The sequence below is a fragment of the Rhipicephalus microplus genome, chromosome 2 (genome assembly GCF_043290135.1).
Source record: "Rhipicephalus microplus isolate Deutch F79 chromosome 2, USDA_Rmic, whole genome shotgun sequence".
Lineage (NCBI taxonomy): Eukaryota > Metazoa > Arthropoda > Arachnida > Ixodida > Ixodidae > Rhipicephalus > Rhipicephalus microplus.
In genome coordinates this window covers 187,822,750-187,849,164 of record NC_134701.1, presented here as the reverse complement: position 1 = coordinate 187,849,164, position 26,415 = coordinate 187,822,750, and the positions used below count along the sequence as shown (strand labels likewise).

At 45.8% G+C, this 26,415-nt stretch overlaps 2 protein-coding genes across 2 annotated transcripts in view; one reads left to right on the top strand and one right to left on the bottom strand.

Annotated features, from left to right (window-relative positions):
• Window positions 1–12,786, bottom strand: part of LOC119169645 (paired box protein Pax-6) — a 59,294-nt gene extending 46,508 nt beyond the window's left edge. Inside the window, 2 exon segments of the mRNA XM_075882716.1 lie at window positions 11,953–12,106; window positions 12,720–12,786. Of these exon segments, the coding sequence (XP_075738831.1) occupies window positions 11,953–12,106; window positions 12,720–12,786 (221 nt within the window).
• Window positions 1–26,415, top strand: part of LOC119169646 (uncharacterized) — a 375,903-nt gene that overhangs the window by 206,618 nt on the left and 142,870 nt on the right. The window lies entirely within an intron of this gene.

Here is a 26,415-nt window from a genome sequence, read left to right as displayed (position 1 = left end):
TCCCTTAATACGGCATTTCTGATAAGAATATCCTCGTTTCGGCACGTCATAATGCAGTGTGCATCACCGCATCAGATGACAATTATAGGAACAACTATACTTGTTCACATTGATTTGGCCCAATTTAAGGAGATGTCAAGAGCCCACTGAACGCGTATTCATGGCCCATCGACACATGAACGTCATAGATACGTCACTGTATTCACGATGTGTGCGCACGTATGCACCATCACGTGGTAATGAAAGATTTCAGCATATATGCCCCAGATTATGCTGGTAGTGCGTATATAGTGCGTGTAGCTAACGTCTTCCCATCCGCATGCTTCGCATAACGTCGATTCTCAAGGAACGTATACGATGTGCCTTTTTTGTATAATTCACCCTGAAACACTGGTGTTCACTTGTAGAAATGCATATCCAAAGTAGCGACTATAAATACTTCGGGAGTCGCATATATTAAGTACTGTCGTGTAGTGAACTTGTTACGTCAGTGTATTTTCGTTCATGACAATCGACGCAAGATTGCCCAAAGTTGTGTCTTGATGTGATGTTAAGAATGGCACATCTGTTAATGTCAATGTGCAAATGTTGCAACATTTGTTCTTTGTTGTTAATGGGCAAAAAAAGCGCGTTAGTATCGGTTACACCCTCTGAAGGAGCAAAGCTCCTTAGGCTCGCACGATATCCGTTGAAGCAGTCTTTGTCGTATAGCATCCCGTCGGACTGAAAGACAGGTGTTGCATATACTATACCATACATATAACTTTCATAGCGCGCATGTGGTCTAAAAATAGACCTTATACTCTGTCCGTCCGACTATGCGTCCATTCGTCCTTACATGAGTGCGTGCGTGCGTTTATCCATCCGTCCGTTCATGCATCTGTCTATTGTTGGGTAACGTGCACCGCTGTCCCCACTGTTGTGAATCACGTGTTTCTATAGGTCGCGGCTGCTTGTGCTCAAAGCTGATGGACAGAGTGGACAGTGCGACGGTGAGTTAAGGCGACATATATGTACAGCATAAATGCAGGCGTTACATATTCGCCAGTGGGGCCGACAGCTTAAGGAGCACGCATTCAGGTGCGATGAAGAGCCGGGATGCCTTCGGACGCTTTCGGACGCTTTGACACTCTCGTCTGCTCTCGTATGCTCTGAACTCTGACGCTGAGGTCTGCTGCTTGTCGTCACGCCGCTTGGTTGTTTTACAGGCTCTGGACGCCCTTACGTCAGCAGCCTCCAATCAGAACGCCGCTTTACCTTGCGTCAGCTGCTACCAATCAGGAACTGCCGCTGGATTGCACCCATGGAAGAGTGGTATTTCCACGCGTTGCGTGGAAAGACGCGCCGGGCTAGATGACGACGACTGTATCATGGGGCTGGGACCCATGGGCGGAGGGAGCTTGCCACGCATTGCGTAAGACGCACCGTTGCCGGTGATTGCGTCAGCCGGGCTCGCTCGCTGGTTTTGACGCTGGTTGCCTTTGCAGAAGCAATGAAGTTCGGTTTGGACTTCAAGGCATAAAACCATCCGTCCATCTGTCCGTCGATCTGTCTGTCTTTTACACAAGTTGGCGACTTATGTACTCATTATGGACCTTAGGATCTGGCTTAGCTTCATCATCAGCATTAACTTCGTGAATCGGCTGTGGATTGTTTTGCTTTTAAGTAAGCACTTTAATCTTATCTAAAGTAAAAGTTCATCGTTTGTGGTGAAAATCTTGCGTTTGACTGAGTATTCATGTCAAAATTTCTCATAAAAGTTTGCCTGAACTTCAAGTATTCTACCTAAAAGTATGCGCCATACGCCCCTATTTGTATTGCAAAACATGCGATGTTAAATTCGCTTAACGTGCTTGCCGATAAATCATCCATATAAAACGAAGTCACGAATGGTTTTGCTATCCCATAGTAGAGTACAAGTACTCTAAATCGCTAACTTCTCTAAACACACACATTTATAAAAAAATTATGTGTATTTGTGGAACATTGTTTGTTCCTGTTGTTTCCGCGTCTTTATATATTGCAAATGAAGTATGTTTTTCATCCACGTCAAGTGGTAAACATCTACCGGTAGCTCCGGGAGGCTCGCCTAACAAACCAATACACGCGCCTGGCGCAGACACCGTCACGCAGACGACTGCTATCATCATTGAATTCTACAGGAGCTGGTGCGAGTGCCCTAACATTGGTAATACGTGATCCGTGTTTGACCCTCGATCCCCGCTATTATGTACAGTGAGACGCACGCTGGCCGTCGAGAAGCGCGGGCTCTTGCTCTCAGGCGCTAATACAGCTCTAAACAAAACGTATTTTACACGGACATCACCGGCCTTTGCTGCGGAGGTTGGTTAACGGCCGCCGTAGTCCACCAAGACATACAAGTGGATGGTACATGTCCTTCCAAGCGCTCAATGATATACACTTCAGCATGGGTATACCCATGCTGAAGAGATGCTTATAGCTCTCACACTACAATTCTATAAATTATAATATCAGCCAGCCGAAATTTTCAGCTAAGTTGGATCTCCCCCCTAGCTGCCAAAATTCTCAAACCTTGACCGCCAGTAAGTTACCCCTATCCCCGCTCTCTAATCTGGCCTCCTGGCCATCAGGGCCTCGCAGACGGCGCACGCGGCCACTCGAACCCTCCTTAATTCACCGGGCCACTGCAGTGTCTTGCCCACCGATGACCCCTGTGATCCGGAAAAAACTCTCCTCTCCTAATTTTTAGAAAGATAATTACTCAATATCAGGACTCCCACCACCATTTTCCTGCGCCCTGCAAGAGACTCTGGAAGGTGGACGAGAGAATTCTTCTCCGACTAATCACAAATACGTTATTGTGCCCCGCAGTTCTTTGAGCATTTTGACTCTTCCTTTTCCGGCCTTGCAGTTTACTGTGCGGAGATGGCTCACGCCTATAGCTACCGCGCAGTGTAGGCACGCCAGTTCAATCCATCTTTACCCCCGATCCCAAATCAAACCCGAGAGAACTGGGAGGCGGCCCTACTCGGTTGCAGGACCTTCCGGCCCAACAAGCCATGATCCAGCGCTTCAGAACAGCGGCCACAACCAATGGGGTTCCTGATTAGGGACTCTGCCTTCTACTGTAAGGTGGCTGACCCACTAGGGGCTGGTTTTCCTTGCAACATCCCTGTTTTAATAAATGCTCACCACTACTATATACCCCCTGTCCTGTGCAAATATTTTTTGTTACAACATTCATTTTACTATATGTATACCTGTGGATAGTAACGACAAAGGTAGTAACAGTTCCTTGCCATTAGTATTTATATTTACTAACAAGGTAGCAGTGTATGTGGCATGCAGTTAATACACGAAAGTTAGCAAGTATACTGTTCGGTTACAACCTAAGAATAAACACAAGCGTCGCCCCCAAAACTGCGGCTCACTTGCCGTTCATCTGTGCGAGAGTCATGGTTTGCGTCACAAACATAAAAAGTCTTTTGCTGCTAACGAAATATCATACGCTATAGTAATAAAGAGTTTGTCGTCCCTACTTGTTTCCGTTTTACAGCGAGTGATGTCAAAAATATGGCGGCAATTACGCAAGAAGTCGACGTTTTTTTACCAAAAACCAGCGGCAGCAACTTGTGTCTGTATATATATATAAAGCAAGCGCCGATGTAGAATGCTCCATAGTGCGTGTATCTCGTATAACAAATATGGGCAAAATCAAATTTTGTACAAATTGTTACCCACTTTTTCTAAACACACAAAATCTATGCAAATTTTCCTGTGGTGGCAGAGTTACAGCAGTAAGGTGAAGCTTACATTTCTTCTTATGTATAATAACGCCAACATCTGAGCTCGTTTCACCAAAATTCCGGCGTCGGTGTATACAGGCGTGGTTAGATGTGAGCAAAAAAAGAAGCATCTTGTCCGTGACCGTAAAATCGAGGAGAAAAAGTAATAAACGTACGAGTGAGATTCGAACCCAGACGCATACCTTGCCATCGAGTGTCACAACATGCGATTATACCATAACGACTTCATGGTTTAAAGCCAACCACAGATTACAAAATTACAAAAGGCACACACGTTACTGCGCGCATTCCCTTAAGACCACGTATTGGGTGCAGAGCAAGTTCGAAAACATTTCGTGAGCATGATTGCTCGTGCTTTAAAGCACGCTACCCATTACGCAAAATGCAGCCATTTGTGAAAGTTTGCCCCAATTTCCGCTATCGCGTTCAACTCTTAAATGTGAACCTTAAGGGCCCCCAAATATTTTTTTTAGGAGCGCATATGCTATGCCCGTCAAGCGTTGTTGAAAACGCATTTCAAGAAAACAATCGTGTACAAATGTTTAATACAAGCAAAGTAAATAATAACAGAGATCAACTATAGCACTAGTTCAATGCCCCAACATTTCACTCGCGCTGTACGGACCTCGGCCCTCGAAGCAGGAGAAAATGTAAAGGGACCGAGATATCAAAAGCAAAAAGGATATTGTAGAAAAAGGAAAGGAAAAAAAAAACAGGAATATTAAACGTCACAGCACGATATATAAAAATGCTAACGCCAAGTCGTCCTCAGGGGAACAATGCGATCGAATGGCGCTCGGCGACAAGGAACAAACACACCGCCGCAAACATGCGCAGCACACAAGAGACCGCTTACATATGCCTGACAGCTGCTTAATATAGCTCAATTTACTTCGCGCGCTTTGTAAAAGTGGTGCCAGAACTGCTTCTACTGCTTCTAGATTTCACCCTTTATGACGCTTGTGCTAAGCAACATGTAAAGAGAACTGGTTACACATTACATAAAAAAATGAGTTTCTGGGATCCGGGCAAACTGACAGCTGCTGAGCGATAATGTTTCAAAAGAAGCTAAATTACCGTCTCATTTCCAGCTTCCACTCGTTTGTGAGGCACACCCTTGTAGTAACGATGCTTTCTTGCATTAGCTACAACCATCGCGCTGATCTCGGCGATCAATTCTAACCGTTCATTAACAAAATGCACGCAATCAGGTTTGCAGGCGCCGCATACGAAATGACCATAATGACGCAACGATAATGCGCATCCTGTGTTACACAATGTATAAGAATTACCGAGCCCTGAACGCAGCACGTCTGAAAGCGACATGTTGCGACAATCAGCTATAGGTTTCTTCGGCGCTTCGCATCAATCACAGCTGTACATAGGGACGGAACGCGAGTGTAAAACACTTAACGCGTTGTGTGGCGGTTGCGTGCATACTGATTAGCGCCTCGTGCTTCACGAAGACGCTTTTTTTTTGTTCTTTTTCGAGCGCTTACAGCCTTCTACTACCCACGCACACCACTTAAAAACCATTGCTGCTTCCTTTCGCAACTCCTCCTCCACTTTCATATTGCGCACTTCCAGTGTATTCGAAGCGCGTGTATCGCGAAAGCGTTCGCGGTTTTAGTGAATGGCGCCCCGCGGCTGCATGTGAAGCTGGTGCGGTTTTCCCGCGTGCAAGACGGCACATAAATTACGCCTCAGATAAGGGAGGCGGAGCTTGCAGCGCCATCCTCCGACGCCACGCCAACCGAGCGACCAACGCAAAGGCCGCGCAGAGGCCGTGGCGGAAGAAAGATTAATCCCTCTCTTGCGGTAATGCCGCTGGGGTACGCGAAAGGAAGCCAGAGACTGGCGGGGAGGAAGGAAAAAAATGAATAAAATAAAGGCCTTCGTTCTTTTGTACATGGTGCGGATGTATACCAGGGCTATAGTTCTGGGCAGCAAGCGTAAGTATACGTATTGAACAACCCACGTTCGTCCTTGTGCGCATGTGAAATATAACATGCAATGTGATAGTCTTCGCTGACTGCTTTACTTTATGATGAAATTCGTGAAAATCATCTGGGAAAGAACTGTCTCCAAGCTTCTTCTAAGACAACAGCTATTCTAATTCCATGCATGATTCAAGAGTGCATGCATGACTCGGGTGGGCACAGAGGGCCTACAAGAAATGACTGTTGGTCTATAGTTGGTCGTGCGTAATCGGTTGGGAAACAAATAGCGCAAATAAAACCGCAGGAACAAGAGAAAGAAAACGAAAACAAGCGCGATGACACACCCGATCAATCTCCTGCATTGAGTATGATGAGAGGAGAAATGTCCCTCGTCATTTTATTCGCGCTATTTCACCCCGAACAGAAGCCATGTTTGTTAGAGTTTGTAAAATACTCGGACAAGTAGAGGCCTGCATACAGCAACAGCGCCTTCCGCCTGAACGTCTCGAACTTGTAATATAAAAACGCACTTCTTGAACATCTTCGTTATTCGTTTAGTGAATAATTCTACTCGTATAAGAGTTCAAGCACGATTCTCTTCCCTGATTGGTCGGGACCGCGGTGTGAGATGCAAACACTTTAAGTGGGGACACTCGCAAGCCGCGATCGACCAGATAAAGTAACAGCGACCGTCAGAACGCTGCCTTCGGCTGCAAGTAGGCGCAACTTGAAAATAGGAAGAGGACTTGCTTACACCGCGGTCGGGACCTAAGCCTTGTCTCACTCGGCCATGCACAGAATTAACGAAATTCAGTGCTTTATAGCGACGCGTCGCAGCAAGCTCACTAAACTCGTCGCCATCTTCTTTCCCAAACCACTGACCTTCTCTGATTGAACTCTCTCTCTCTCTCTTTTTGTAACCATTATAATCCCCAGTTTTGTCCCTGTGCCAGGAGGCGTATTCAGCGATATCGCGGGGGAAGATCCTTTTTCTTTTCTCACCTGGTTCAGGAGGTGGAATGGCGAACCCCGACCGCAGCTGGCACACATCTGGGCACAAGGGTAGGCAGGGGGTGAGGGAGAAGAGAGAGAGAGAGCGTATGCGTTGTAGAGGAAGAGGTGGAGACGGGTGCGGGGCATGAGCCCACGCTCAACACGCGAGAGTCATCTCGAAGCCGAGCATGCATGACTGTATACGCTTCGGAGCACGACGGGTACAGAGGCGCGAACTATATATAGGTATACATACTTGACTTGTTTGAAACATCTTACTTGATAACGTCTATTAAATGTAAGGACGTAGTAAATCTTTCGTGCAGATGTATTACTACAGGTGGCGTTCAAAACTTCACTCGTTGTGACCTCGCGAAGCACATCACCATGAAGGGACAACAACGAATAAAAATATTATTACCATTATACCGGCGGAAACATGCCGTTTTGTTGACAGCTTAAAATTTCAATTATGTTATATTTAGGGTATATGTAAGTCACTTCAATAAATATAAGCAAATAACATTACATATGCATTCACAGATTTCATTATATCGGCTGCAATCAAATGAATGTGTCTAAAGAAAAACAAGCCACTCGGCAATTTCTGTACTCCTGTGCTTTTTTTATAAATATAAAGATGTATTGCAGCATAAGAATCCGAATATACCCAAGATAAACGTTGCATCCAAAATAAAGCGATACGAACCAGCACATGCTTTATTTATATGTGGCTATACCTGTTAGGCTGTTATATTCCGAAATTGTTACCAAAACGTAATATGCGATTGTCAATAAAATTGTGCTGTACGTTTCTGTTACCATACTTGCTCCAGTTTAAAAACGTATATGTGCGCGTAAACGTTCTATATAGGTTCAAACTAATCGTTACACTTTGGATAACATCTATCCTTTCTTCCAGAGCATATATGTCATTTATATGTGTTTAGGTATACGTCGTCCAAGCTGAGTAGCGGCTTTTTGTCACTGCAACAGAGTAAATCACGAAAGTTACGTGCAATAACCCTCACGTTGGTGTACTTTCACTTTTGTCGCATGCACATGTGTCGGCTTTTATAGAGCGTCCAACTCGCTATTCCCTATTGTCTTTTTCTTTGCATAGCTCGTGCAGGGTGGCAAATTATTTCGACCTGATAGACAACCTCCCTGCTTCTTATTTTAATCTATATTTGGGCGCACTCAAGTTAAGCTCAGTATCAGTATTGAGGATTGCACGAAAACTTTCAAAAGTTGGAGCAATGCACACTGGCATCTTTTTCTCCCATGCATATTTCCACGCGTGTTGTTGCGACGAGGACGAAGGCTGCAGTTGGATTCTTCGCGCAAGACTAAACTATTTATCTATGTGAACCTGTGCCCGGAAAAAGCAGACAGGCAAGGAACAAGCAGTTTTGACTTATACGCTGATATTGGTGAACACAAGGGCGTCGGTAATCTCATCATCGGAGGAAAACGTGGTCTCCATATACACACTGCAGCCACCGAATCTTCCACGTTATCACTGACGCTCGCGTATAGGCTCTCGAGTAAACTCGATTATTCGCGCCCTGCACGTGATCTTGATAAAATGATCTACAACAATCTCGAAGCGTCTCAAACACCGCGGTATACTGTCTGCGCCGAGCGTTCATAAGTCTCCTCGGGTGAAACTCGATTGCATCGAAATAAACCCACGCGGCAACACACAAAGATAGTTGCGAATGGTCCTTTGTGCCAATAATAGAAGGTATACAATGCATCCATACGTGATGGGTGCTTCAGTCTATCGATATCCCGTCACGCAGGGTTTCTTTTGTCGCGTCGACAAAACGATCCATCACTACGTGCGCGATTCAATCGGAGTAATACAGCGTACGGACCTTGGTCAAGTTGAGCGTGTACACGGCAATGACATACCGGCAGTATCGTATATCTCTCTAACTCGGGAAAGTCTTACATCTGCGATATATACGTATACATGCTTCTCACACTACTGCACCATTACGAGCCTCTGAGGTCGAAATTGCAGGCGTGCCTTTCCTGTCCTATAGGTATATCTATAGCGTGTATACTCTTCACTACACTTTCTCCTCACGGTATCGATGCCTGCGGATTAGTAAGGCGTGAACAGAGCGCACTTAGGACGCGATCATCTCGATTGTGTTATAACTTTACGCTCGATTTCAGCAGCGACTCAGCCGAGAAAGGTACAGAGAACGAGAGAGAGAGAGATGGCTGACTGCATGCGGATAATATAGGAAATGAGCGTGCGAAAAAAAATTGTGGGAAGAGTGAGCAGTAGAGATTTTATGGCGCTTATTACGTATTGGCACGTATAAGTGTGCCGAGTTATAAAAGCGGATCCGGTGCCGCTGCATTTCCGCCATATTGATTCCCTATTTGCTCTATTTATAGGGTGCGCCAGGAGAGGGCGCTTCTGCGATGGGAGTAATTGCCCAAAAGCGAGGCGTCTTATGTATAAACACCCTGCGCACTGCTGCACGCGGAACTGCCGACTGCAGTGCGAGGCAATGGAGCGTTACAAATGGGTTCTTCTACTTAGTACGCTTCCATGAAAGCCGAGAGAAGGTGTGCTGCGCTGTGGCACATATATAGCACAAACGATCATGGCATCACTACACACACACACAGACACACACACACACACACACACATATATATATATATATATATATATATATATATATATATATATATATATATATATATATATATATATATATCGAATTGAAATTTATCATCGTCAGCCTGACTATGCCCGCTGCAGGGTAATTCGCCCCTCCTATCATCCGCCAATCCCAATCAACCCGGTCTTGTGCTTTGCGTTGCCACGTTATACCTGAATTAATGCCTGGCTTATATTGGCCGAATGAGGACCAATGTAGGTTAGTGCTTACAAATGTTGACTGAATGATGGCTATGGTGGCTAACCTCGGCCAATGTTGGCTATATAATCACCTACGTTGGCTTATGGATAACGTTGGCTACAATTGGCTTTCTAAATGTATTCCTCAATGATTGCTAGTTCACGTTGAATAAGGGCTAGTGTTGGCTAATGTAGTTAATGTAGACTACCCACTGCTGCAGCCACACTGTCTTCTGTCAATCTTTATGCAGAGACGTTCGCCCGAACACATAAATCCAACGTCAGTGAGTTGTTCGTATCGTTCTTGCGTATACGGGTTGTTAAAACACTCGCAAGATGATACAATTCTATCTTCGTCCTTCTATCCGGCCGTTGAGGATGTCATCATATTCGCGGTGTCCAAGGAGGGGAGGGGGAGAGAGATAGAGGAAGAGTTGGTCGAGAATCGAACTACGCACCTCTTCATTTTCCCGGCCCATGACAGCTCGCCGGCGCGATAAGGGAGCCGGCGAAAACCCGACACGCGCAGTTTGCAAGCACTCCTCTTCATTCTATATCAGGCTGTATAATGGCGGCCATGCGACAGGACAGCGATCCATTACGCGGCGTCGGTCCTTCTCAAAAGAACATTCGTGCACGCGCGCGCTGCGGGAAATCGCCGATGAAACAATCGCCACCGAAGCATATCTCGAGACATGGCGGCGCCCCCCGTGTTTCCAGAGATATCGAAGAGGCTCCGCCGACGGCGCCGGTCTGGCTGCCGGCGCGCGCCTGTGTATATACGTGGATCGCAGTGGTGCATCTTGCCGTTGCATCAAGCGCCGGCATTATACTTTGGATGCTTATCGTGTATGTATGCGGCGAACCACTGGAATGAACCACGTAAACGTTGTTCACAAAAAAAAGGTACAGACACTCACAAAGCGCTTAGCGTCCGTAAATATGTTTATATCGCCAAAGTATGTCCATATCTCCTGCGTCTCGAATTGTAATAGCCGTTCTACATTGAAAACCAGTAAAAAGGCATTTGTTGTTTTGATAACGAGATGTACACGTGCTCGCATGTGCGCTGTTGGTGTCAATGAGGGCTTGGACCAAAACATTGTTTGTGAAAGGCTTGGCCCAACACACATACAAGCACATCCATCCGTACATCTATACATTCATCCGTGCAAAACTCGCCAACGATGTGCGTATATATAGATGCAGTTGGCTGGCTTGTGGAGCACGTATCCTTGAGGGGCATAGTGGCGACATGCAAAACTCGCCAACGATGTGCGTAATATAGATGCAGTTGGCTGGCTTGTGGAGCACGTATCCTTGAGGGGCATAGTGGCGACATGCAAAACTCGCCAACGATGTGCGTATATATAGATGCAGTTGGCTGGCTTGTGGAGCACGTACACTTGTGGGGCATAGTGGCGACATGCAAAACTCGCCAACGATGTGCGTATATATAGATGCAGTTGGCTGGCTTGTGGAGCACGTACCCTTGTGGGGCATAGTGGCGACATGCAAAACTCGCCAACGATGTGCGTATATATAGATGCAGTTGGCTGGCTTGTGGAGCACGTACCCTTGTGGGGCATAGTGGCGACGTGCGGCGGTGGCCCCAGGGGCCACCGCGGGGCCTTTCCAGCGCTCGACTTCGGTTTCACGGCCGAGTCGAGCGAGCCCAGGAGAAGACCTCTGCCAGATCGGGCGCCACCGCAGCAGCCTTCGCGGCCTCCTCAGAGCCTGCGTGCGACCACGGGAATCTGCTGATGCAGAACTTTATGCGTCGGATTTCTATAGCTTCATAGCTGTATATACCTCAGCAAATCTTGTTGTTGAGCGAGTTGGCGTACGTTACAAGAAAAAAAATTAGGTGAAGCAAACCACCGGGGAAGAATATAGGCGAAATGAAAAAGTGCTGGTGGTTGCGTCGTCTATGTTTCTTGTTATATATACCTGTTTGCACACCTGCAGGATGCCGGAGACATCAGACCAGATCATACTTTAGCAGCACGGAGTAAATAAGGAGTGTCCGAGCTCTTGTAGGGATAAAGATGGTGTAAGCGCAGTCAGTGGTTCTCGTTTGTTACATCATCATGCCATTATCATTTGGACAGGTGTCTCATAGAGTAAAGCATAATATTGTGTGGTCTCTTTTCTGCCTAATTATCAAGTTTAATTAACGACCTCCTCAAGCAACGATGTCAGGCTACAATTTTCGGTGAGAAAGCGAGACATTCGATATAACAGTTTCTACCTCTTTAAACAGAGAGTCCTTTGCTTATGTTTCACTGTGATGTGTTGCATGAAATTATCGGAAAACAACATCTAGTCTTCGCAGCAAACTTACATAATGTCTGGCCGCACAGGCCGTACCCAGGCTATTGTATCTCTGCATCGCGGCTGGTCCGGCCGGACTTGCCCAATATGGTCGTGCTCGGGCGAACCTTCGTTGCAGTCGGCGTTGCCCGGGCCGGGCTCAGAAATGCGGCTTGAGCACATGTCTAATAATTTCTAAAAAAGTGATTCAGAGTCACAGAAGCGGGCTCGTCGCGGCGCGTAATGGACAAGCCTTCGGAGTGCGCGAGAGAATCGTTGGATGACTGTACGAAGTCTGCTGTTCTTTGAACACCACATAATTAGCGCCCACAGTTATCGGTCCATTGCGGTTGTGTGTGTGTTTGTGTGTGTGTGTGTGTGTGTGTGTGTGTGTGTGTGTGTGTGTGTGAGAGAGAGAGACAATGCTCACGTGGTTAAACTACGAAATTCGATCCCAAACCAGACGCTTAAGGCTTGCGCAGCACTATTACGCTCACAAACGCGATCGATTGCGGAAGAAAAGCGGGCGAAGGGCACCGTGCCTTCGTCTCACATCACACGTATACACGCAGCTCTACGGGTATACACTACATCACGCTCTATAATCGGCAGTGAATGCCTGAATACTATTAGTTGTGCGCATGCGTATGTTGCACACCATGACGATAGAGCGAGAGAGAGGCGTTGCTCCAGTAATGAGGGAGGGCGAGAAAGTGCTGGAATTCGCGGTGGCTGCAGTGCGCCGACTAATTGCAATGCGGGCCCAGCGCGCACCGTATACACTCCGCATGAACGCACCTTCGAACGGCCGCTGCATGCCGCCACCGTCGCGGATGCGTCCGAAATCGAACGGCCCCGAATTCATCTTTGGCTCGTTATCTGAGGGCACGGCGGCGCACTCTTGTACGAATACGAAGCAATCGGAGCCCCCCCCCCCCCCCCCCTCCACCTTTTTTTTTCCAATTAACGCCCCTCCGGGCGTGCCACGAACGACCGAATGGGCTTGGCTTCCCGCCGTGCAGCCGTTCTTCCTGCGTGGTGCATGCACCCTCGATATCCGATGCGGCAATGAGGAGAAATTGAGCGCGCACCATCAGTGGCTTCTCGAAAAAAAGAGAAAGAGAGAGAAAAAAGAAAAGAGAAAAAAGTGGGAAGTAGAGGTGTAGAAAGAACACTAAGAGTTTTAAAAAAAATGGTACAGGCTGTCAAAATGTACTGAAGGTGATAATTAAGCTATACGTAAAAAAAAAAAAACAGATGACCGGCAAGATGGATTGGCTGAGAGAGAACCGGCTGAAGCAGCATTAAGTTGTAAAATACAAGCGGCCATTAGAAACAAGCTTGAGATATCAAGTAGCTGATTGAGAGAAAAACAGCAATATTAATAATGCGAACGACGGGCAGTGATCACCGATGAAAAGCAATCGTTTCAACGTTCAGTAAGCGACGACGCAATATTGGAAAAGGACGGTATATGCACACAATCACCTGTGATTGAAGAGCCATACGAAAGACCATCTATTAGAACGTTGTGTTACAGAACGCGTGTTTCATGCTTCGTTTTATATCCCTGCACCTTCCTCGACATTTTTTTTTGTTCTTTGCCTTGTCACTCTCCTTTTTCTTGTCAGGAACCTTTTATGGTGCCAAAGTGTCTTTGATCATATACGTATACGTTTCTTTTTTTATTACCGTCTTTCTTCCGTCCCTGATACGGCGTTCGCCAATTTCCTTTCACTTAAAACACAATTAAAACAGAGTAAGCATGCAGCAAGTGCAAGCGCTACATGCAGAAATAAACAGGAAAAAGAAAGAGAAAATTTATACCCCCCCTCGAAAAAAAAAAATTGAGCGGGAAACGCGTTCACCGAACGTGTTTCTTCTGACGGAAAAACAAAGCATAACGATTATATAATTATATAATCGAAACTAATACAGCGGCGCGACTCACCCGTTTGCTGTAAAAAAAAACAGAAAAACTGTCGATATTAATTTTATTTTATCTCGTTCGAGGCCCGCTTCGTACCAGTAAAAAAAAAAAGCTATATTCGAAGCAGCTCAAGAAAACTGACGAGAGTAATGAATGGAACATATAGTTAATTCTGGCACCGCGGGAGAGCGTAAACAAAGGATTCTGAGATTAATTGTCACACAGAAGGTCAGTGTCGGTGTGCTGCTGCGTTTGAATTGACAATTAACGCGTCGCGCTTAATGTGTCGGGATGGGGTTCGCGTGCAGGTTTTTTTTTCTTAAAACATTAGTTATTTTATTTTATTTTCTAACTTTTTATTACGCCGCATGAGGCGCCTTTTCATTATACCCGAAGGAGAGCATTAATGTCTCCAATATTATTGTTCTTTATTTTTTTACACGTTCACGTATAAGATTAAGCTAATCACACTTATACATATGCTATATATATATATGCTCGTCTCGCGCGGAAGTATAGTAGTCTATCTATTCAGAGCGCCTTATCTTCAGCCATCTCGTAATCAATCACGAAGCCTTCTGCGTAACTGTGCCCACGGCTTCGTGCATAGGTCCTTTGGATGTATGAGTGCCTATTCAGTGAGCGAAGCTGCGCGATAATCGTTGTTGATAAGGAACATATGACGTGACTGCGAGCGTGTCACGCAGATGATTTAATTCTGAGTGGAAGCGGATCGCGGTCGTAACTGTGCTTGTATATATAGTATTCAAAGGAGGAGAATAAAGACATAGAAATGGTCGTGATATTTTGAAAAAAAAAAGTAACCTGATTTTTTTTAACGTCTGGGGGGGTCTTCCTATGCCGCTGATGAAAGCTCGGCGCTAAGGGGTTTTAGTGAAGTGGGGAGCTTTTGAAATGTGTGTGAATCGCAGTATGAAGAACAAAACGACTATAACGAGGCCATCTCTTCATAAGCGCTCTTCAACATATGCCCGCCGGCCTCTCTGTGGGACCCTTTCTCAAGAGCAAATCTACCGTTCGCAAAGGTTTATTACTAATAATGGCACAATGAACGACCACTTTTGTTTTTTTTTTGGGGGGGGGGGGGATTGATGTTCCTGAATCAAACAGTAAAAATGAAAATAATGCGAAATCTAGTTTGCGTTTATTGAACCAAATCACTGAACGCTGTCGTATAGAGAGAGATAGAGAATTAACTCAGATAAAGGCATGGGAGGTCAACCAAACTGTAGGATACGGTTTGATACCCTGCATTGAGAGGAGGGGGAATGGGGAAGGAAGACGAGAAGGAAAATGAAGAGAAAAGTAAACGTGCCAAAAAAAAAAACCTTGTTAGTATAGTATACAGCTTCGCTGTACTACACTATAACAAGGGTAATCTGTGCCATTTCACCTTCTTATACCATGCGCCTCCAGGTGGGTCAGGGGCGAGGGATTCTCTGGGATACTTGCGTCCGTATAGTAGACATAAATGGAAACCACGCCGTGAGCATGCTTAAGACATTTAAAGCCCCGTGATAGCTTGAAACGCCCTCACACCGGAAGAGAGCAAAGAAAGAGAAAGAAGCGCTTTGGCGGAAGTGCTTGCATTGTAGTTTTGTGGTGGACCTGCTGGGCGCTGCTCCGTGCCTCCAACCGGGCTGCAGAAACTAGGCGCCTTCTTCTTCTTCTATTCATGCAGCACATATTCATGCAGTACCCTCAGTTATCCTGCCGACAGAAGTCAGCAAAAAAAGAAAAAAAATGAACCCCAGTTAGGATCCTTCCTTGGAACCTGAAATACTTATTATTTTATTTGGATACTTCTCGACTTTTCAGTCACGGACAGGATGATGACTTCTTGCTCACAACCAACGACGCGCACGCCTACACCGACGTTGGCACCAACGCCAACCCCGACGCCGGAATTCCTGCGAAACGAGCCATTTAGCGCTATCAGGCTAAAAAAAGGAAAGGAAAGGAAAACCAGCTTTACACCTTCAAAATGATAGCGATTTGTGCCGGGTTAGAAAACGTTCATGTCGGCCATCGCAAACGGAACAATGAACGAGAAGAAGAAATGACGACGCAGGCGCCCGTGTCGTCGTTTCTTCTTCTCGTCCGTTGTTCCGTTTACATGCGATGGCCATCAAGAGCTTTACACCTGCAGCAGCTGAATGAAATGCTGATTGAAAAGTTATTTGTGTTATTTTTTAATTACTGCCGTAATTGACGTTTGTACGCATCTGAAGATGATATGCCCTAGGAAAGGCAACACCACAAATAGCACGCAGATACATTCTTTCTGTGATTTTTAAAGAATATTGGACACATTTCTTGCACCAGTCTCCAGGCCAGGATGAATTTTTTGTCAGCTATATAGAAGCTTTTATTTCTGATCTGTCGCGCGTATCTCTATATATGTGCAGCTTTGTAATAAATTACGACAAATGCTTACTTTGTCTTTCGTAACACAAAGGTATACCAAGGGCATATAAGGTGGTTATCAGACAATGTGTCAGAGCGTCACGCAACGCTGCAATCCTGATCAATTCGCATCCCATAGTTGAGTACAAAGTACTCAAAATCGTTAAACATTTTATTTAAACACCATAGGATTCTAGGCCTCGGGACGGCTTTAAGCTCTCCGTACTCTAAATCGTTACCCACTTTTTCCACCCCCCCCCCCCCCTGCCATAGGAAAACCTGCGGGACGGCGTAACACTCCCCCATAGTAGAGCACTTAGTACCACAGAGAAACGTATTTACATGCTAGTACTCTGAATCGTCACTCACTTATTGTAAACACACATTCCCTTGTGTATCATTGAGGTCAATGGAGTCATTGTGCAGAACAATTTATGTAAAACTCGTCACGTTGGGCTTGCCAGGCAAACACTCCGTTCTTAATTGGGTAAACGCGCCGGTATCGGGTTTCGGTCACCAGGGTATCCTGTATTTGTGCTTATTGTGCTGTGGACCAGTGCGCTGTGCTCGTGTTGGCTCGTCGTCTTTGCCAGCGTCCCAGGGCGTCCCTGGGCTGGCGAACGCCCGTCATGGCAAGCAGAGAAGAAGAAGAAGAAGAAGAAGAAGAAGAAGAAGAAGAAGAAGAAGAAGAAGAAGAAGAAGAAGAAGAAGAAGAAGAAGAAGAAGAAGAAGAAGAAGAAGAAGAAGAAGAAGAAGAAGAAGAAGAAGAAGAAGAAGAAGAAGAAGAAGAAGATAGATAGATAGATAGATAGATAGATAGATAGATAGATAGATAGATAGATAGATAGATAGATAGATAGATAGATAGATAGATAGATAGATAGATGCTCAAAGTACCTACAGAACGCAAATTTAAAACAACAAGTAATATTTGGACAAAGGATGAGTAAGCCGAATCCAGACTCTGAACAAAAAAAAAAAAATATTAAGAGTCTTTTAACGATGGCGTGAGCGACGAGTGGCATTTTCCTTTTTCTTTCAACCCCTTCCGATCAAGTACTTCCAGTTAAGTACTTCCGATCAAGTACTTCCGGATTTCTGAATACGCATAGAACACGCTCTGCAGCGGAGTTGTTGCGATTTCGTTATGTCGTTAATCCGTCGACACAAAACTACCACAATCGTGATACGGCACGCAGAGTTTTACTTATATTCTGCTTGGTTCGCAAAACACGTGAGCTGATTTGTCGGCGTGGGATGCAAAAACTCTGATGAGCGACATAACAAGCCCAGAGAGAAAGAAATGCAAAAAACGACAGAAGAAGACAGAAAGAGTGAAATGTTTGAAAGCTTAACTTGACTAACGCGCGTACAAATATATATGCATATTGTATGCCCAATTTTTCTTTGCAGCAACATATGAATAAAGAGGGGGGGATTAGATAAAACATTCAAAAATGTGTTTCTATACACTATTGTAAAAAAAATATTTGCCCTGAAACCGATGCGACAGCACCTAATGGGGGTCCGATGACAAAACGTCACCAACGTTCTGGCATGCAGACATGCATGAATGTTTCGCCAAGATGGACGAAAACTAAAGTACGTTCGACGAGGTGGCTTCATCGCACGCCTATAGACTATTTTACGGAGGGGTTTCAGTGCCACCTTGTTGGGCTGTTGACCCTTGTGCGTTGCTCCTTCACAACTAAACGAACAGTGTTACGGTAGACGCACGCAAACGAAAACGGTTGAGTTGGTGCATCATGCATGACGATGTTCCATAGCCTTACGCATAGCTTTACCACACATAGCAACGCACAAAAACAAGAAAACGTCGACTTAAAAGCACAAGATGGCGGCGTCCATATGTATAAGGTGAAATAGCGTATTAGTCCTGAAAACGAACGCTGGCGTCGCTGCGGTCGCGGGGATGTGGCACCACGCCAAAGACTCGCCTTCCTCGCCGCCACTTGTCTCTTCTTTCTGCTTCTTCCGCGTACCCAATCTTTAGCGATACGTTGGTGATTATACACACCTCAATTGCGTGACACAAATCTCTCGATACAATTGATTGATATGTGGGGTTTAACGTCCCAAAACCACCATATCATTATGAGAGACGCCGTAGTGGAGGGCTCCGGAAATTTAGACCACCTGGGGTTCTTTAACGTGCACCCAAATCTGAGCACACGGGCCTACAACATTTCCGCCTCCATCGGAAATGCAGCCGTCGCAGCCGGGATTCGAACCCGCGCCCTGCGGGTCAGCAGCCGAGTACCTTAGCCACTAGACCACCACGGCGGGGCTCTCGATACAAAGTGAAAGGTTTCATAACTAAGGAAAGTTATCGAGTCTGTAAGAAGTTTGCATAATTTTGCTTAGGATTGGGAGACTATACACCTGAACGGCAGATTTAGTGTGAAAATTGTTGTTTTCGTTGCGTACACCAAGAAATGGGTGCTGCAGGAATATATGGTTAGGGGTGATAACGTGATTACAACTATACAATAGACTCCGGATTGGGAACATATGTGTGCCGAAGTATCACAAATAAAATGAGGATCTTTCCAATTCACTACATACGTTGTGCTGTACCGTGAAAGTTGCGCCTGCATCTGCGAATAATCTAAATTTCTGACAGAATTGCGCTTTCTCCAACAAGAGACTTAACATGAACCTGACTGTCGACATAAGCACAAACTTCAGATATTCGGAAAATAAACGAAATTGTACAGCATATACACAACGATTTCGGAAATGCTGGGATATGTCCATTCACTCGGATCATATATGTACATGTTCCTTCTCAACAGTTGCCAGGTATTGCGTAGACGTACGCCCTATATGCGCGAAACGCTGGGGTGATCTACCGCCACATCACTAACAGTAATGTTCACTTCACCTGGGAGCACCACTGATATATCAGCGATTTCAACCCAAACGCCGGGAAGTCGAATGGATAGATGGTGCAGCCAGCGACGTGGCCCAAGTAATAATTAAACAACCTTCACCTCGATGAGGTGATGACTGTTCTCGCACTTCATGTCCACGTACAGGTAATCAGCTGCAAGGAAAATTAATTTATGAGAACGCTATTTAAACTGATAGCTAAGAGTGCGACAGCACCATTGCTCTACGATTCTGCACGAAGAGAGAATCTGAAAGCAGTGAGAATTACCGCACACAACCTCAACCACACTTCATCTCAGTGATTTCAGTGATATGAAGCTCCAAAACAATTGCGAGAAAAACTTGAAACTGAACAAAAAACGTGTCGAGTAAGGAAGTACACGAGAAAAAAAGTGACAACAGCGGCGGTGATATTATATAGCGCGAGCGCGTCCGAGATCATTTGCGGGTCTCGATAACGCAAGCGAGCGTAGGGCTTAACATACCAGCGAAAACACTTTTCGTAGATACGTGAATTTTTCTGATAGATATAACCCAGGCGCATAGCCAAAAATTTTTTTCGAAAGGATGGGGGGAGGGGGGGGGGGGCACCATTTTGATTTTGCGAGGGGCACCACCTTAAAATGGCCATTTTCGCTCTCTATGCCATGGCGAAAACAATGGGGGGGGGGGGCGCTTGTGCCCGGTGTGCCTCCCCCTGGCTACGCCCTTAAAAGAAAACTCTGTAGGAGGGTAAACCCTCATAACTTCTTCTATAGGAAGCACTCGTGAACTGCTCCACCTAATAACGTAAATATTGTGTCTGGCGTCTGAACAACACACGATCATGCTCCAGTGAGCTTTTTTGTAAAGCAGGAGTGCGTTCTTGCTTTTGACAGCCATCAGATTGCGGCTGCCGTGGCCAGGAATGTAATCCATCATCGGGGTTAGCAGCGCCACACAGACCTTTTCACCCCTTTCACATTTCGATCGTGCACGCTACACTGTGCAGAAGCAAAAATATTGTTTTACGAGGAACATGTAGTCATTCATGTCATTCATGTGCAGCTTGAGACGAGCAGAACGCGAACGCAAACAGCGGAACGAAGCACGCAGTGAGCGCATCGAAGAATCCGTGCCGTGACGTCACCCAGGCCGCCCACACCAGGAGGCGCTCGTTCAACTTCTCAGGCTGTCAAGGTGGATGGACGTGTTTTTTGAGCGCTCCGAATCGACTGCGCAGATAAGTGTTTTTGCATGTTTTGAGCTTGTCTCTATAATTATAAGGCAGCGGTTGAAATCTTCGTAGCACTTATTTTATGGTACGGCTTTTTCGGGGGCCAGTCACCAGGTATTTATTAGTTAGTGCGGGTGTGTGTGTTTGAATTTTTTTGTTGTTGTTTTTTTTGCCACCCCGTTGGGGAGGTGCGCGTACATTGAACACGCAAATTTTTGTAGTAGAGCTTGGACTTTCTTTTTTTTTCGTAGTGCAGGGCTCGAGTTTAGTAATTATCGAGTATAGGGACAATTGGTGTCAAAAAGGCGTGGTTAAAAAGACTGTAAAGTGTTCAGGATGTGGAGTGGGTTTGAAAGTGGACCCAAGCGTAGAAGCGGATGGAGAAGAGGCTGACGCGAAGTGTAGGCAATGTGAGGTCGTGGAAAAAATGGAGAAAATGATGGTTGCCCAGAGTGAACTGCTGATGAGAATCGCCAAACTCGAGACTGCGTTGGCGACAGAGCAAGAAAAAACGAGGGCAATGGGAGAAAGACTGAAGTCCGCCAAGGAAGTGCTAGCGAAGCTGAACAAAGAAGCGACCTACCGAGAGAACAGTAGGGAACCGGCAACCAGAACGGTGGAGAAGGAAAAGCAAGCAAGCTTGGAAAAAACAGGTTTAGCCGGTTCAACTGTCGCAAGGCCCAGCTTCAGCGAGGTAGTGGTGGGGCAGGAAGAGAACAAAGCAGCCAGCGTCACAGGTGCAAGTAGCCCCCAGGTGCAGAACGCTCCAGCGGAAAAGTCACAGCATGGGATAATCGCCGGGGACTCAAATTTAAATCGATGCACAGAAGCCATCAAAGAGAGGGTAAGAGGTGACAAGAGGGTTGCAGTAGGGGCGTTCCCAGGACGCAAGCTGGAAGCAGTCATGAAGCAAGCGAGCGCAAAGCTCAAAACGACAGCTGATAGACGCAACCTCGTGATAATTTCAGGCGGTTTAAACGATGTCCTAAGTGAAGATGCAGCAGGACTAGCAGCCACACTGGCGAAAGGCGTCGATGACATGCGCGCCACTTCTCCTAAGGTGCAGGTAGTGATATGCACGATACCGGAGGTACCGGTGCGTGATAGCAACCTGCAAAGAGCGGTGGTCAACGCAAACCAAGAGATATGGCGGATGAGTCGAGAGAAAGGCTTTGAGGTGGTGGAAATAAACAGAGAGGTGCATAGGTGGGGGGGTTTTCAACGAGACAGAATTCACTTCGATGGGCGGCTAGGTCATGAGGTGGGTTGGCGACTTGCAGGACGCGCAGTAGCTTTTTTGGGGGGCAAGCGAGCCCTTCGGGGTGCAGAATAGCTAGTAACGAGGAAAACAACCAGGGAGACTCTTCGACAGGTGGTATGGACAGATACGATTCCAAAGTGGCACCAATATCTAAGATACGTAGAGTCCGGGGCATAAATAGACGTAGCCACGAGCGCCGAGCCAATTCAGACATAGGGTATATTAACATGCAGGGTGGTAGGAACAGGCTGAAGTGGGAAGAGATAGAAGAACAGCTAAGGGAAGAGAGGCCGATGGTATACGGTTTTGTAGAAACACATCTCAGAGACATGGAACAACCTCCGAACAATCCGGGCTACTCGTGGGAGTATTGTATTAGAACAGAAGGCAGCAGAAAGGGGGGTGGTATTGGGGCATTCATTCATAAAAGTACAGACTGGCAAAGGGTCAAGCAGGAGTGCAAGGAACATTTATGGCTAAAAGAGAAAGTGGCAGGTCAAATGACACTCCTTGGTTTCGTGTACTTGTGGACGGGAGCAAAGGCCAGAGAGGAAAACCAGGCAATGGTAGAGTGTATATCAAAGGACATTCAGGTGTTAGGAAGAGAGTGCGAGATAATTATACTAGGAGACATGAATGCGCACATAGAAGATATAGATGGGTATACCGACCCGACAGGCAAAATGATCATGGATATGTGTGAAAGGCTTGATTTGATCATTTGCAACAGTACCGAGAAGTGTGAAGGGCAAATAACATGGGAGGTAGGAAGGCTTCAGTCGACGATAGATTATGCAATGATGTCACATAGGATGTATGATAAGCTCAGGGAAATGCACATAGATGAAGGTGGCTCCAGAAGTCTGGGTAGCGATCACAAACGTATCAAGCTAAGTTTTGGAAGAGCAGTGAAAGTGGGAAGGAGACAAGATGAGCAACTACAGGAAAATTTTTATCCAGAAAGGCAAATTGAAATAGCCACTAAACAAATTGAGAAAGTAATCACGGGGGATAATAAGACAGTGTGGACATACACGAATCTAATTAGACTCTTTGAGATAGAGCTTGCTAAGACGCGTGACAAGTCACCCCGGAAAAGAAGACACAAACCCAAAAGTTGGTGGGATGAGGAAGTTAAGAGAGACATAGCAAAACGCCAGGAAGCCTCTAGGGAACGCAGACATGCTAAGCAGCGGGGTGAACCGACAGATGATGTGAAAAGAAAATGGGCAACCTTTCTAAGCTGTAGAAAGGATGCATCCCTTCTGATCAATGAAAAGATTAGAAGGAAGGGAGCTCAGTGGCTGGCAGAAGTACATAAAAAAGATAGAAAGGCAGCTGCGAAATTTTGGAACCATCTAAACTCCCTAAGAAATGAGACGAGCCTAGAGCAGAACTTTATAACTACAGCCCAAGGTGCTAGGCTAGAAGGGGACGAAGCTATTGAATATATAAGAACAAGGGTGACAGAAAAATTTCAACAAAGAAGTACTTTATGCACCACAATAGACAAAGACGAATCAAGTGGTGCAATGGCTCCATTTTCACAACAAGAGTGGGAAAGGGCTGAGAAAAGGGTTCCTAGTAGTACATCAACAGGCCCAGATGGCATTCCAATTAGGCTGATAAAAACATTAGGTCCGAAGTCTAAGCAGGCTTTGAGAGAGGCAGTGAGTACAATAATAATCGATGGTGAAGTTCCCGATGGATGGAAACTTAGCAGGATGAGCATGATCTATAAAGGAAAGGGGGACAAAGCTGACATAAACAACTACCGTCCTATAACAGTGACATCAGTGGTCTACAGGCTGGCGATGCAGATTATAAAGGAAAGACTGCAGGCGTGGATAGAGGATGAGGGGGTGCTGGGGGAACTGCAGAATGGGTTTCGGAAACACAGGAGGTTGGAAGACAATCTGTTCTCACTGACGCAGTGCATCGAAATAGCAGAAAAAGAACACAGGCCCCTGTGGCTAGCATTTTTGGATATCAAGGGAGCGTACGATAGCGTGGTTCAAGAGGAATTGTGGGGAATACTGGACACACTAGGCGTGGAACATGTAGTCACTAATCTTTTAAAGGGTGTCTATAAAGGTAACAAGGTAGTTATAAAGTGGGAAAAACAGGTATCCAAGCCTGCAGAGGTAAAACGGGGGCTTAGGCAGGGGTGCCCCCTGTCACCCTTATTATTCATGATGTACCTACAAGGATTAGAGGCAAAATTAGAGGGAAGTGGACTGGGCTTCAACCTCTCTTTAGTCAAACAAGGAAAACTTATTGATCAGGCACTACCAGCATTAATGTACGCAGATGATATAGTGCTAATGGCCAACAACAAGGAAGATTTGCAGAGATTGATGGACATCTGCGGTAATGAGGGAGATTGGTTAGATTTTAGATTCAGTAGGGAAAAATCAGCAGTCATGATTTTCAATGACAACGAAGGTAGTGAGCTTAGAATACAGGAGGTCACGCTAGAGATAACAGATAAATACAAATATCTGGGCGTATGGATAAGCAATGGGACCGAGTATCTGAGGGAACACGAAATATACGTGACGACTAAAGGTAACAGGACTGCAGCAGTCATGAAAAATAGGGCACTGTGGAATTACAATAGGTATGATGTTGTTAGAGGAATATGGAAAGGGGTCATGGTTCCTGGGCTGACGTTCAGCAATGCGGTCTTGTGCATGAGATCAGAAGTTCAAGCAAGATTAGAAATTAAGCAACGTGGAATAGGTAGGCTTGCTTTAGGAGCTCACGGGAATACACCAAATCAGGGAGTACAAGGTGATATGGGATGGACATCATTTGAGGGCAGGGAAGCTAGCAGCAAGATAAAATTTGAGAAGCGATTGAGAGAAATGGGGGAAGAGCGTTGGGCTAGGAAGGTTTTCAGCTACTTGTACATGAAGAATGTCGATACAAAATGGAGGAAGCGAACCAGGAAGTTGACTGGTAAATACTTAGAAAACAGCAGGTGGCCAAACCAAAAAGAACTATCGGTTAAGAAAAAAGTGAAGGAAACGGAGACTGACATGTGGAGAATGGGCATGATTAAGAAGTCCGCACTAGAGATCTATCGAACTTTTAAGCAGGAAATTGCCAAGGAAAGGATCTATGATAATACTCGGGGTAGTTCTCTACTGTTTGAGGCCAGGACGGGAGTACTGCGAACCAAGACATATCGGGCCAAATACGAAGGGGTCGACACAGTATATGCAGTGCGTGTGGAGAGGAAGAAGAAACTGCCGAACACTTGATAATGTTCTGTAAAGGGCTTCACCCTATAGTTCAGGATGATGGCGCAGAGTTTTTCAAAGCACTGGGATTTAGGGACAGCGAGGGCAAAATAGACTTTAAGCGGGTAGACTTAACTAGAAGGAGGTTATCTGATTGGTGGCTAAAGTCAAGGCACGAGTGAAAATTAAACCCTTCACTGCGAAGTACGAATCCTCAACTTCATTATTTAAAGGGAAAAAAAAGATAAATGTAATGGTTAGTTCACTAAGTATTACGGCTAGGTGGCGTTAGCCGCCGCCCGATCTAAAGGGTACAGCCACATCCATCCATCCATCCATCGGGCTATTACATCACGCGAGATTCCGTCATACATCGTTACCGGGACCATCAAAATTTCGTGGATTCAATTAATATTACACTCGTGTGCCTCTCCAGATTTAAAGGGCATCGAGCACGTAACCAAAAAATGAGCTGGACTCAGAGATCCTCTTATACTTTGGCGGACCAATATACACATATATATGCGGTCTCATCGTTCGATGACCTATACGTCCGTGTTACTGACTTTCCTCCATCGCCCGACCATACTTACTTGATATAAACGAGTATAGCCTATATAAAAAAGAGAAACAACTACACATCTTGAAGAAGCTGTAGACATTATATTCAGCTCTTATAAGAGAGCCGACATTCAAGCAATCCGCACGGTGTCACGTCATCCGGAAAGGTCGCCGACGGTCTGAGGCGAAGCTATACGCTTCGCGCTCGACTTTATGGGCGTTTACCATATTATAGCGCTTTGGGCGTTGACGTTCGGTAGAGCATTCAAATCGGCGTATACGGACGTCTCGAATTACATCGCCACATCACATGTCTTCTCGGTGTTTCTTTTTTTTTTCTTATTCCTTTCCTGCTTCCTTTCTAGCGTCTTAGTATATCGTAATTGTCTTCTCACAGTGAATAATATTATGAAGGCGAAAGCCTTAGATGCCTAATTGAACGCGAAGTTTGACAGTCGCTGTTCTCGATCGCGTCTATAGCGTGTGAGCCACGCCACACGTCGCGCCTCATGCATTTGGCCGCTACACATTCGAACATCTTACGCCAGATCGTTTCGCTTTTGCCGCAGTTGGGGCAACGATCGTTGGCAACTACGCCCCCCTGCGACAGTCTCTGGCCAGTGGGGTCCCACCCACGAAAGCAAGCAATTTCTCTAACCACCTCCAGCATGTGGTTCCAGCGCCACCTTTTCTACTTTTGTTGGGCCTCCACCTCTGTTTCTCCTCGTCGCTAATGGAGCGACCGATCAGCCCTTCGCTATTTTGTGCATGCAGGTGTAAATTTTGCAGAGAAGTCTTCAGTGGCGTCACCGTCAACACAACCTTTGTGGCCAGCGTTCGTTTAGGAGAAATGTTCGACGATTTAGAGTACGATGATCTCTAATATATGGGAAAACAACTAATGTGTGTTTAAAAGAAGCGGTTAACTATTTAGAATACTT